This window comes from Phascolarctos cinereus, unplaced genomic scaffold, assembly GCF_003287225.1.
Source record: "Phascolarctos cinereus isolate Bilbo 61053 unplaced genomic scaffold, phaCin_HiC Scaffold_7;HRSCAF=346, whole genome shotgun sequence".
Classification (NCBI taxonomy): domain Eukaryota; kingdom Metazoa; phylum Chordata; class Mammalia; order Diprotodontia; family Phascolarctidae; genus Phascolarctos; species Phascolarctos cinereus.
In genome coordinates this window covers 61,258,650-61,271,864 of record NW_027556180.1, presented here as the reverse complement: position 1 = coordinate 61,271,864, position 13,215 = coordinate 61,258,650, and the positions used below count along the sequence as shown (strand labels likewise).

The 13,215-nt window shown below is 39.3% G+C and overlaps 1 protein-coding gene and 1 long non-coding RNA gene across 6 annotated transcripts in view; one reads left to right on the top strand and one right to left on the bottom strand.

Moving 5' to 3' along the window:
- The window catches only part of LOC110200255 (uncharacterized), a 129,891-nt gene that overhangs the window by 80,234 nt on the left and 36,442 nt on the right, over positions 1-13,215 (top strand). For 3 of the 5 annotated variants that reach the window (XR_013483407.1, XR_002322202.2, XR_013483406.1), the window contains exon 5: positions 9,832-9,931. The exons of the other annotated variants lie outside the window; for them this stretch is intronic. This is a non-coding gene — a long non-coding RNA (uncharacterized LOC110200255). The remainder of the gene's footprint in view (positions 1-9,831; positions 9,932-13,215) is intronic. 5 annotated transcript variants of the gene reach the window in all.
- FAM124B (family with sequence similarity 124 member B) overlaps positions 4,421-13,215 on the bottom strand; it is a 50,633-nt gene continuing 41,838 nt past the window's right edge. Inside the window, exon 4 of the mRNA XM_020975486.2 lies at positions 4,421-8,369. Within this exon, the coding sequence (XP_020831145.1) occupies positions 7,746-8,369 (624 nt within the window). The 3' untranslated portion in view covers positions 4,421-7,745. The remainder of the gene's footprint in view (positions 8,370-13,215) is intronic.

Sequence of the window (13,215 nt, the reverse complement as noted above, 5' to 3'; positions counted from 1 at the left end):
GTATATGTATGTATGTATATATGTATATGTATGTGTATATATGTATATGTATATGTATATGTATGTATATATATGTATGTATATGCATATGTATGTGTGTATATATATATGATTACCAGTGGCCACACCCTGGTAATAAAAATAGATATGAGGTTGTAAGATCATAAGATTTACACCTGGAAGAAACCTTAGAGGTCATCAGTTCAATGCCCTTCATTTTACAGATGGGGAAACTGAGACTCATGATTTGCTCAAAGTCACTCAATGAATGGCAATTCAAATCCACTGTGCCATTTTGACACAAGGAAATTTTGATGAGAAGAAAATCTTGGGAGAAATGAGCTAAATCAAAAGCAAGACTTCTATTATTGATCACTCAATGAAAAAAACCCAATACATATGTGGTGTCTATTCTGTTTCTAAGCACATGATACAAAGATAGAATTGAAATTCCTTTAAGAGAACAATCTGACATATCTACAGTAATTATAATTGTAATTTGTATGGATAGCATTTGCTCTCTTCCATTCTAGTTATGGTGCTAGAGGTGCAAAGTTGCTTGGATGCGTTATGATGTCATCATTTGTTATACTTTATTCACCATGCAGTTTGCAGTGTACCGAAGGAAAGATCCTGGCCGCTGAAATGTCATCTGGTTCTCCCACAGACACACTTCATGCTCACTTTTCCATGATCTCCCCATCACTCTACCACTAATTGGTATATGACCATCTCTCTTTTGAGTACATATAATTTGTTGTTGTTCAGTCATTGTCAAACTCTTCATGAGCTCATTTGAGGTTTTCTTGGCCATGGTACCAGAGTGATTTGCCATTTCCTCCAGCTCATTTTACAGATGAGAAAACTGAGGTAAATAGAGTTATGTGCCATACCCAGGCTCACATAACTAGGAAGTATTTTAGGCCAGATTTGAACTTAGGAAGATGAGTCTTCCTGACTCCAAGACCAGCACTTTATCCACCCAGCTGCCCACATAAATAATTAAACATTAGTATATGAATCTTTGACTATGGAAACCCTTCTTACTGGGAAGTATTAAAAACTGTGACACATTCCATGAAACCTCCTCTACAGGCTAGACCTTCATACTTAAAAAATATGACTTAGAAAAAAATGCTTATTTATTTATGAGTATGATTAAATCAAAGAATGACCTACTCACTTGTTTACCATTGGTTCCCAACCTGTAAAACCCTTGGAGGGTGGGTATGAAGTTATAACAAGGTGTTCTAGGCTGGGACTGATTCTAGCCGGTGTGCTAGTAGTTTATGTTCAATATTAGAACGAAATGAGAAACTACTTAGCTGTAGCAAAAGAAGGATATTCAACAGAGATAAGCCTTGAAGACAATCCAAGTTGATTCCTGGGCTGCCTGAATTGCCACAGAGATTCAGTAGCCAAGCATCAGAGAGTGGACCTGGACCTTCTCATGGCTATTTATACTTAGGTAATGAGCAAGTGATGTCAACAAGTTGAACTTTTAGTTCCCTGAACCTTTTAAAACTGGAGGAAGCTCTCAATAACATTTAAAGAAAACCTAGACTAACCATCAGGGGGGCAAGGGAGTAGAGGATATTTCTCCTACCACACGAAGGGTCCACATTGAAATCTAAATATTGGAAAAAAACTGCAAACAGAACTGGATCTAAGTTCTGTGCTTAGTTCATTTGTACCAAATGTCTAGTCACTAAAAACTGCAGACCTGCCATCTTATTCAGTGCCTCAATATAGTCAATGAGCACCTGTGTCTTCTGTAGACTAAACAAATGATGCCTGATATGTGAATGGATTACTATGTTTCTGCTGCTGTGATGAGGATCACCGAATAAGGAGGAAATTCAGAGCAGAAAAAGACTTCAGGGGACCATCAGTTGATAGATGAAGGCCAGCGAGTAAAGTGATACCCACTATTCCCAGGTCATAAGCAAGGTATTAACGGCTATCTCCGATCCTTGAGCTGTTGGATCATTTGAGTATAGTAATTGGGTCTTATCTGGAGGGGACTGGTTAGAGTGTGAAAGTGGGATGTTCTCAGATTTATTCAAGGTTGCCTAAGGGTCTTATCTATAATGGGATAGGGTCATGTGGACTTAGAGGACACTAACTACAGGGTTAATATTGGGCAAAAAGAGGGAGAGTTTCTTGGCTAGGTTTAAGAGGTAAAGCAAAAAGCAAGGTACTGCTTAGTGTACCTGCCAATTATCTGGCAGGTGCCAGGAGAGTAGCCTTGGATTATTCTCTCAAGTGAAGTATCAAAGGTCTAATTGAGGTGCTTTTGTCCTCTCCTCCTTCCTAGGAATTCTACATGTGAAACGTTAACTCAGACTCCAAAAGAGAAGAAGAACAAATTTTCCACATACAAAGATCATAACAAGATGTTAGGTGTTCATAGAGCTTTGAGTCAGAAATTTCACTAATAGGCCTATACCCAAAGAAGGTCATTGATAAAAAGACATATTCCATATACACCAAAATATTCATAGCAGCATTTTTTTGATGGTAGCAATAACCTAGAAACAAAGGAGACACTTATCAGTTGGGGAATAGCTAAACAAACTGTCTGGCGCAGTGCATAGAGTGCTAGACCTGGAGTCAGGAAGACTCATCTTCCTAAGTTCAAATCTGGCCTCAGACACTTACTAGCTGACTAGCTCACTAGTGTGACTCTTGACAAGTCACTTGACCCTGTTTGCCTCAGATTCCCCATCTGTAACATGAGCTGGGGGTGGAAATGGCAAACCACTCCAGCATCTTTGCAAGAAAACCCCAAATGGGGTCATGAAGAGTCAGACATGACTGAAAGAACAAAACAACAGCAGCAAAAGCAAACTATCAATGTAATGTCAATAAATATCAGTATAATGAGAATGGTAGTACTATGTTATGGGAAATTACAAATATGATAGATATAGACAAGTATGGAAAAATTTACATGAACTTATACAAAGTGAAGCAAGTAGTCAAAAAAAAAACCCAACTCATACAGTGAAATCAAGATTGTAAATGGAAAGAACAGCTACAAAACAGTTGAAAATGAAAGTTGCAAAATTACAAAGAATAAACCTGGCTCCAAGGATAGGAGAAGAAGCTTCTCTTCCTCCTTTTGCAGTGGTTGGAGGCCCATGGTCGTGAAACATTGATCATATTTTGGGTTTTTTTTTTAATGTGCTCTCTTCATCTTTTCCTTTGAAAATATTCTTAGTTATAGGAGATTCTCTGGGAAGGAACATGGGGGGATACAGAAGGAAAATTAGGCAAGGTAAAAATAAAAGATAACAAGAAAAGTGTATTTTTTTAAAAAATAGAGCTATATTGAAATGTGCATTGACACATGTATATTCTACATCAAGGAATATGACTCCACTTGCATTTTTCATTGTGAGGAAGGACAGCATTTGTAGCTATAATATCTTGAGAAGCAGAATGATATTTTTATACACATGGTAAGAAAAGTTCATAGTAACTACAGAGGTGAGAGACAGAAAGCATTGCAGAACATACAATTTAGTTGGTCCTGGTGATAGCCACCTAGGGGCACGATGGTGTTATTGCAAGTTGTCATGGGTTACACAATTCATAGTAGCATGCTATTTTTGTACATTTCCTCAATCTTTGGATTTTAATAATTCTATTTCTTGTGGGCAACCAATACTTTTTTATGTTAAGAGAGGAATCCTCACATTTAAAAAGGTTGAAAACCAGTAGAGAAAAGTTTGTCCCTAGAGTAGGTAAAATTGTGGTAGGTGAGCTGTTAACCTCTACCTTCTCTGCTTAATTATATGGATTTAAAACAAATGGTAGGTAATGATGGGCCTGAAGAACAGAGAATGAAATTTACTTCCCTACTCTTCTCAAATAGACAGGACTGCTAGGATAGAATACCCTACCTAGTAGGATACATTGTCTAAAGGGTCATTGCATCAAGTGTTTTGAGGAAGGATGTAATTTTGAGATTGGGAGGGAATAGAGTGATTATATACAGAAATAACTGTAACATACACCTTATTGATCCTTCTTTTCTTTTCCGGTATTGAATTTACTTAAAGCTTGCTTTTGAAAGAACTGTTTTATTCTTATTGAGGGAAAAGAGATAAATATGATATATTTAGTTACTGATAAACAAGTCAGTATTTTAATGGACTCATTTACATTTGTCAGTGTTTCATTTATGGTGTTATTCAAGTACCATGCTATTCAAGTACCAGAATCTTTAAGCTTCACCCTGCTAAGTTTTAAAAATCATTAGTGATTTTATTTATGAAACTATTTCATTATTTTAACTTTTTTTCTAAGGAAATATGAATAAAACAAAATTCTTCCCATATCTCCAAATCTCACTTAGTAATCAGGTAAAATTTTGACACAATAAGTTTTCAATACGTTAAGAATTAAGCAGCAAGCAAGTCAATACACATTTATTAAGTGCCTATAACTTGAGAAGCACTGTTCTAAGTGCAGAGAATATAAAGAAAGGCAAAAAACAGTCCCTGCCCTTGAGGAGCTTACATTCTAAAGGTGGCAACAACATGTAAACATTTTGTATGCATGGCCAGAACAACATGTAAACATTTTGTATGTATGGCCATGCAAAATATATACAGAGTAAAATGTAGGTAATCTCACAAGGAAAGCACCAGCACTAGGAGGTTGAGGTGGGGAGTGGGGCAAAAAAGTCAAAGAAGGTTAAAGTTGACCTGAATTTTGAAGGAAGTCAAGAAAGTCAGGAGGTGGAGATAAGAAGGCAGTCTAGGCAAGGAGGACAGCCACTGAAGAGGTAAGGAATTGGGAGAGAGAGTGTTTTGTATGACCAACAGCAAGGAGGCTAGAGTAGTTGGATATAAAAGTATGTAAAAAGGGGAGAAAAGCATAAGAAGACTGGACAGGTAGGAAAGGGCTGTTTGTTGTTGTTATTGTTCAGTTTCAGTCCTGTCTGACTCTTCATGACTGCACTTGCAGTTTTCTTGGCAAAGATACTGGATTGGTTTGCCATTTCTTTCTCCAACTCATTTTATAGATGAGGAAACTGAGGCAAATAGGGTTAAGTGACTTGGCCAGGGTCATACAGCCAGTGAGTGTCTGAGGCTGGATTAGAACTCAGGTCTCCAGGCCAGGTGCTATATCTACTGTACCACCTAGCCACTGGGCCAGTTTATGAAGGGCTTTAAAAAATTTTAATATTTGATCCAGGAAGTAACAGGGAACCTCTGGATTTGACTGAATAGGAGTGACATGGTTGGACCCGTCCACTAGGAAGATCACTTGGGCAGCTAAGTAGAGTAGGACTGGGCATTGAATGAATAGATCATAGAATATTAGAGCCAGAAGAAGCCTTGATGATCAACTAGTCCAACCATCCTAATTTAGAATTGAGGAATTGCCCAGGGAGCTTGTCCTTGGCCTCCCAGCTGGTCAGTGGCAGAGCAGAGATTTGAACTCTGGTTTCCTGATTCCCAGGCTGCTCTTTTGGTTATATCATATGTCCTCCAGTTTTTATTTTACTAAGGACAAATATTGGGGTTCTGAAGTCCTTTGAAGAATTCCCTTTGCCATTCTAATTTTCTCCTCTGTAAACAACATTTTACTTTATTCACAGTTACTGTGTCACAACCAGAATTTTCCTTATGTGGAAAGTTCCATACAAAATCCAATCTGACCGATGATTATATGCTGAGGCAAAGTCTTTTTGTATCCCGATTTCTAAAACCCATGAAAGCTAACAACCATATGAATTAGCATAGAACTACAGGCCTTAGAGCTCCAGAATGTTCTTCTGTTGGGCCTGAAAGGAATCAGGATATGGACAAACTATAAATCACTTTGGCAATCTGTACATTAGCCTTAGATTCGGAGCTGGCTTTGAAGCCAGGCAGACCTAGGTGCAGGTGCCATCTGTGGTCCATACAGGCATGTCACTTAACCTGGCAATGTTTTCTGGGCAGCAATCTAAGAGTAAGGCTATCAAATGCAGAGGAAGGGCCAACCTAAGTTGGTGAGAGAGCTTCCTCGCCCACGAGATCCCTATGCCAAAGAAATCACAGGCTCACTCCCAATTACTGTCATTAGTATCGTGCATCTTCAGGATAAGAATACTCATTACAAATGCTTTGTGGTGTGGTAAGTAGAGGAAGAAATAACAAACATTTTATAGGCCGATCAATTTGTTTGCAGACTTAAAGTTGGTTTTTGTCTTGTTTTGTTTTGTTTTTCTCAATCTTTGATAAAAGAGATGTGCCATGGTGGGAAAACCATAATATTTTGAGGTTTCACTGGCCATAAATCTTACGGCATATTACAATAAAGTGAGAGGACCTAAGATAGCCATAAAATTCAATCCATTAACCTAAGCTAACTAAATTAGCAGCCCCATGCTGAAGAGTCCAAAGAAGTCACTGAAAAGCAACAGGTTATCATGCATAGGAAGCCAGCTAGAGTCAGGAAGGCCTGGATTCAGGTTCTGCCTCTGACATATCCAGACTGTGTTACTCTGGGCAAGTCACTTATACACTCAGTGTCCAAGGCAGCTCTCTAAGAGTAAAAGTTGCATAGTGGTTGCCTAAGTGCATGGATGAATGGAGTTTCTTTCATCTCTATATTCCAATAATTCTTTCCTTCTTCATCTCTTTTTAATTCCCTTGTGTATCTTTCTAGTCAACCATCCAAGCTGTCTTGGGCTGGAAATTTGTTTCACTCTGTCTTTTTGTGGGTTCTGCTGCTTTAGAAGTTGTTTAGAGCCATTTTTTACAGATATTTGGAGAGAGGTTTGGGAAGCAGGTCACTGCTTTTACTCCGCCGTCTTGGCTCTGCCCTGCTCTTTTGTATCTTTCAAAATGTAGTTCAAGTGCTACTTTCTATGTGAGCTAATCCCTCAGATACTAGTGCCCTCCCCTAAAATACCTTGCATTCATTTTGGATATACTTATCTGTAAATATGGATTGTCTCTCCCACTGGGATAGAAACCCTGTGAGGACAGGGACATTTCATTTTTTTTATTTCCTCAATGCCACAATACTTAGCACACAACAGAAGCTTACTATGTACCTGTTGCCTGGCTCCCTGAAAATTCCCTATATCCATGAATGACAAAAACAAAAACAAAAACAAATGAGCTATTCTTTTGATTAGTAACAAGTACAGTTTGACTCTCTGGAGCAGGCCAGAGCAGTGCTGATTAGGAAAGCAACAAATTATACATTCTAGTTTTGGTCTTTGATCTATACACTATGTATTTTAATGGATCAAATATACAAACAAATCCAGAATGCCCAAAGGGTATCAGAAGTATGTAGAACCGATACAGTTTTGAGATTAGCAAGTGGTAAAGAATAAATATTTAATGTGGTTCTGGAAGAAGCTAGGCAACTCCAATGAATATTAAAGCACAAAACACTAATGAGTTGCATAACATATTCTGTTCATAAGCACACAACACAAATGACCTGAGACTCAGCAAACAATTGGTTCAAATTGTGTGTACACATCCTGGGGAACAACAGTGGTTATCCTTTTGCCTTGTGCTTTTGGCGATAATCTCTTACGAAGCCAGTCCCTTGCTTCTTTGGAACAGGGTTATTTATTTTTTTTAAATTAAAGACACATAGGTGTAGACCTGAGGAATACCCAGACATCTCCAGATGTTCAAGAGAAGCTGGCTAGTTTGGGGGTTGGGCTCAGTCTCCAGAACAATGGATTTGATTCAGTGTCTGAAACTCGCATTTGTTTCCCATCATATAAAGAATTCCTCTTCGTCGTTTCCATGGGGTGTTTGTGGCGAGTGAAATGCTGAGGTTATCTGCCCTGCACCACTGTCCCTTTGGACAGCAAATGGCAAGGGGTGGACTGTCTCCTTGGAGGGCTTATTTCTTGAGCCATTTATGGCTAACAAAGAGTTTGGCAACCATGACGCAGGCAGACTGCTTTGCAAATCCCTTGGAAATGTTCTCAGAGAAGATTGCCTCTGTTCTGAATCGATTACTGTGAACCCTGTATCAACATTAGTCTCTGCCTCAGGCTTCTGAAAACTGCTTCCTTGATGGCGTGTTTGGATTCTGGCTGCTGATTCCAGATGTGGAGAGGGTCTATCCCACTGGAAAGTTGCTGATGGACTGCTACAGTGAGATGAACAGGAGCCAGTCCAGGGAGTCCTACAGGAGCTTCCTGATGGCAGAGTGCCCCCTGCCAGGTCAAGAGGCTCTGGGGGGTTGTGCTTTGACCTCCCGGTTTGGCTTCTCCGACTTCTTTGTTCTGTGGTCCTTTGGGCAGAGTCTTGGAGAGGGGTGTCAGCTCCAGTATGGCCTTGCTTAGAGGAAAGCTCACCCTTGTTTTTGCCTGGTCCTGGGTTTGTTTGGACCTGTTAGCAAAGAAGGGCAAGAATATCACTGAGAGAGATTTTAAAAATTATTATTGATAGTAATAAGATGTGGTAACAATAGCCCAGAACTTCGCTTTTAAGGGTGTGATTAGTATCTGCTCTGGGCACTGCTCAGTTAGACCCGCTTTCAATTGAACACTCAGCTTTTCTTGAGCATTTGCTATATACCAGGTACTGAGGTTATAAAGGCAGAAGGTGTCCCTGCCTTCAAGAAGTTCACATTTTCCATGCAGAGGTGATGTGTAAACAGACAGGAAGCACCTGTGAATTTGAGTTGGGAGAGATCAGGAAGGAGCTGGTACCTGAGCTGAATCTTGAAGGAAGCTAAGGATTCTTTTTAATTTTTTTCTAAGATAAATTTTTATTGCTATTTTTTTGTTTTAAAATCACTTACATTCCCCACTGTATCCTTCTTTTCTCCCCTCCCCAAAGAGTGATCCCTAATAACAATTTTTTTAAAGCAAGGGGGAAAAGTTCCATAGAATTAATCAATATATCAAAAAAGTTTTACATTATGTGCAATATCGTTATTATATACCCATGGACCCCCCACTGCTGTAAAGAATGTGGGAGGGGTGGTGAATTTTCCCGGTTTTTTTTGGGGGGGCAAGCTTTCACCAAGCATTGATTAAGAGGCTATTATGCACATACAAGAAAGAAAAGGAGGGAGGGATGAAGGGAAGAAGGGAGGCAGGGAGAAGAAAGAGAGGAAGGAGAGGAGAGAGAAAAAGAGAAAGAGGGAGGAAGGAAAGAAGAAAGAAAGAGAGAGAGAGAAAGAAAGAGAGAGAGAGAGAAAGAAAGAGAGAGAAAGAAAGAAAGAAAGAAAGAAAGAAAGAAAGAAAGAAAGAAAGAAAGAAAGAAAGAAAGAAAGAAAGAAAAAGAAAGAAAGAAAGAGGAAGGAAGGAAGGAAGGAAAGAAGGAGGAAGGAAGGAAGGAGAAAAGAAAGAGAAAGACAGAGAAAGAAAGAAAGAAAGAGAAAAGAAAGAGTTTTGCCTTCAAGGTCCCTAGGCTACTACCAGGGGATACAACATGTAAAAATAATAATTATATTTCAGATCATTCAAGGTTCATAACAGATTTAGAACTAAAAGAACATCTGGGAAACCCACAGTAAGCAGTACCTGAACCGAGCCTTTAAAGAAGCAAGGGTTTTTAGAGAGACTGTACATTCTAGGTATTTGCAGTCTGTGCAAAGGCTTGGAGGCAGGAGGTTGGAATGTCCAGTTAGGGCCACTTCAAATAGGCCAGTGTGGCCAGTAAATGAAGGTGGGGTGGTCTGCAGAGCTGGGGAAAGAGGGGATACAGAGAACTACCTCAATTGGTACAGGTCACACCCCAACTTAGCAGGAAGGTAAACTTTCCATCCTCAAGATCTGGTTAAGGATTCTTTTTAAAAAAGTAGTTGTTAATTTACTTTTGTTGTTGTTTTTATGTCACCTAGAGTTCCTACTGTATCCTCAGCAACTAGGTAGCATAGTAGATACATTTGGAATCGGGAAGACCTGAGTTCAAATCCTACATCAGATACCGTGTGACCCTGGGTAAGTCACTTAACCTCTCTCTCTGAGCCTCAGGTTCCTTATCTCTAAGATGATAATAGCACCTACTTCACAGAGTTATTATGAGAATCAAACGAGAGGTAAAGCAATTTGCAGACACTAAAGTGCTAAATAAATGATAGTTGTTGTTATTATTGTTGTTGCTGCTGCCATTGTCGCTTCCCCACCTTCCCAGAGAATCATCATTCCTTACAATAGCTTTGAAAAGAATTTTTTAAAAAAGTTCTCTTAATAAAGTACCACCAAACTAACACACATACACACATCCCACACAGCTTTCCACGCCCGTGGGCTTTCACCTCTGCAAAGAAGCCAGAGAAAGTATCTTCTCATAGAAGACGAGGACTAGAAAAAGCAGAGCTAAGGAGCGAGCGCTTTCTAGGTATGGGCTGGGTGAGGTCGTGGGCTGTATGAAGCGTGGGAGTGTGAAATAAGCCTGGAAAGGCAGGCTACAGCCAGGTTATGAAGCGCTTTAAAGGTCAAGCTGAGGAATTGAATGTATTTGTTTTTGTTATTGTTTTCCTCCCTAGAGATAATAGGGAGTCATTGAAGCTTCTTGAGAACAAGAGCAACATTATTAGAACTGTGCTTTAGGAAAATTCCTTTGGAAATAGTATGGTGATTCAATTAGAGAGGGAAAAGACTGGAAGTAGGGAGACCAATAAGTCATTATTGTAATGGTTGGGACAAGAGGTGATAAGACCCTGAATCAGAGCAATGACTATGAGAGCAGAGAAGAAGGCATTGGGAAGGGGGCATTCGACTTCAGAACAATTATAGAAATGAAACAGAGGAGGCTGTAATTCAATTACACTAGTTAATTTGTGATTTAGTCATTACAGTCATGTCGGACTCTTCATGACCCATTCTGGGGTTTTCTTGGCAAAGACACTGGAGTGGTTTGCCATTTCCTTCTCCGGCTCATTTTACAGATGAGGAAAATGAGGCAAACAGGCTTAAGTGGCTCGTTCAGGGTCACACAGCTAATAAATGTCTGAAGCCAGATTTGAACTCAGAAGGATGAGTCTTTCTGACTCCAGGCTTGGTACTCTCTCTATCCACTGCACTATCACCTCAACTCCCACCCAAATATCCGTATTTTTGTCATTGATTTTCCTTACTCCTCTTATTTTTTTTTAATGGAATAGATTTATAAATAGTTGGGTGACATTGACAATAAGTATGAAAGGAGCTAGAAAATGGAGAGGTCCATGGGAACTGGAGTTCCCACAGATATACTGACGGAATGGCCAGGGCCATGGCTTGCTTTCCATTTCTGCCCCCTTAGTACTTAACGTAGTGACCTACACTTAGTGGGCCCTTAACAAGGGAACTGAATTGATCTGATTGGCTTTGAGAACGAAAGTACAAAAGATAACCCCAAGTTCAAGTCCGGGAGACTGCAATGTTGGTCTAATGACAGCACTTGGGGGATTGGGAAGGAGATAGTAAAATCCTTCAGGAGACGTAAGGATGGGAAATTAACACAGTGAGGAAACTGGTCGGTACGACATAGAAATGCTGCTGAGTAACATTTAGGAAACAAATCCCAAATCCTACCTAGAAAACTCTTTAAAAACCTGTAATTGAAAAAGGACTGCTGCTCCTTTGGAAGCTGGGTCGGAACCCCATCTTTGATATTTACAGGGAGTGATCCTGAGAGGGTCATTCTACTTTCCAAATCTTAATTTCCTCATTTGTGATCGAGAGGGTTTGGATCACCATTGTAATGACATTTATATAGTGCCTAGTATGTGCCAGTCACTGTGCTAAGCATTTTATATTATCTCATTTGATCCTTGCAACAACCCTGGAAGGTAGGTGCTATTATTCTCCTTATTTGGGAAACAGAGTCTTCCTGACTCCAGGTTTGGTGCTTTATCCACTGCACCACCTAGCTGCCCTGTTTGGTATTTTGTATTTACTTATCTACATATATTACAGCCCCTTCTTCTTCCTCCAGTTGATAAAGTCCTTGACAGCAGAGACTGTTTTTCACTTTTCTCTTTGAATCCCCCAGCACTTAGTAGGTGCTTAATAAATGCTTGTTGAACTAAACTGGGTAGATCTGTCAATGAATTTTGTTTGATTTCAAAATACACATTAGATATACAGGGAAGCCTTTGAAAGTACATTTCACTCTGACAAATTGAAATGCCTTTTTTTTTTTAAATAACCAACAAACATTAAGGAGTGAGATTTTGTCTTCTGTATGCATTTGAGTCAGCTTTGTGACTGGGGAGATATGGTCTGCTATAAAAAAACAACTTTCTGAACAATATGTTATATTATGCTCATATTCAAAATGTCAGGTTCCTTTCTCACATTTTTATCAAAGATGCACTTAATGTGTGTGTAGATATCCTCATAAAGAGCTTACCAAAATAAGGAAGTAGGTATACAGACCAATTGTTATTTATATCCTCTTGATTTCATTTTTAGAGAAGTTACTAACATCATCTGGGATTTTTTCTAATTCTTGGTATATTTCCTTTCTTTCAGACATCCTGAAAATTGACACCTCTTTGCTTTCAAAATTAGATTGTCTCCATCATGCTTTTCTTCTATGCATACTTGGTTTGGTCCAAGTGCTCCTCCTGGGGTTTATACATAGAACCTATCAATTTATCTTATATATGTCCATTATGGATGTCCTAGCTAACAATCAAATAAAAAGGGAGTAGATATGAGCAAAGAGTTTCAGAAGTCAGGAGCCCTCACCATCTAGGGAGGTTTGATCATGAAGGAAGACAAGTCTTACACAAACAATTGAAAGAACACCTTTGCATAAACCTGAACCTGCCACTCCGAAAGTCAATCCTGCTATGATTGGACAGCACATACGTGCCCCACCCAGTCTCCCTGTCCGTTACATTTGTCCACATATAGGTCATGCTCCCTTCCCTGCCAAAAATAAAACAAAACCAAAACTAGCCCTGCCTTCTACAAAAGCTGAGGTTTTTATGCAGCCTCTCAGCAATGTTATTTCTCACTATATTTCTATACTTTTTTCTTTCAAAACATCTGATTTTAGTGACAACTCTAGTTTCCTTCCAAGCTTAGTTCAATGTCCAACTCTTATATAAAACCTTTCCTGATCCTCGCAACCCAAGATCCTTCACCCTGAAATTATGTTGTCTTTCCTTTGTACATATTTTAAACGTACATATATTTGTAAATGTTTTCCCTTTTCCCTTCCCCCAAAACATAAGCTCCATAAGGGCTGGGGCTACTTCATTTTTGTTTCTAGTTCCTAGCACATTACT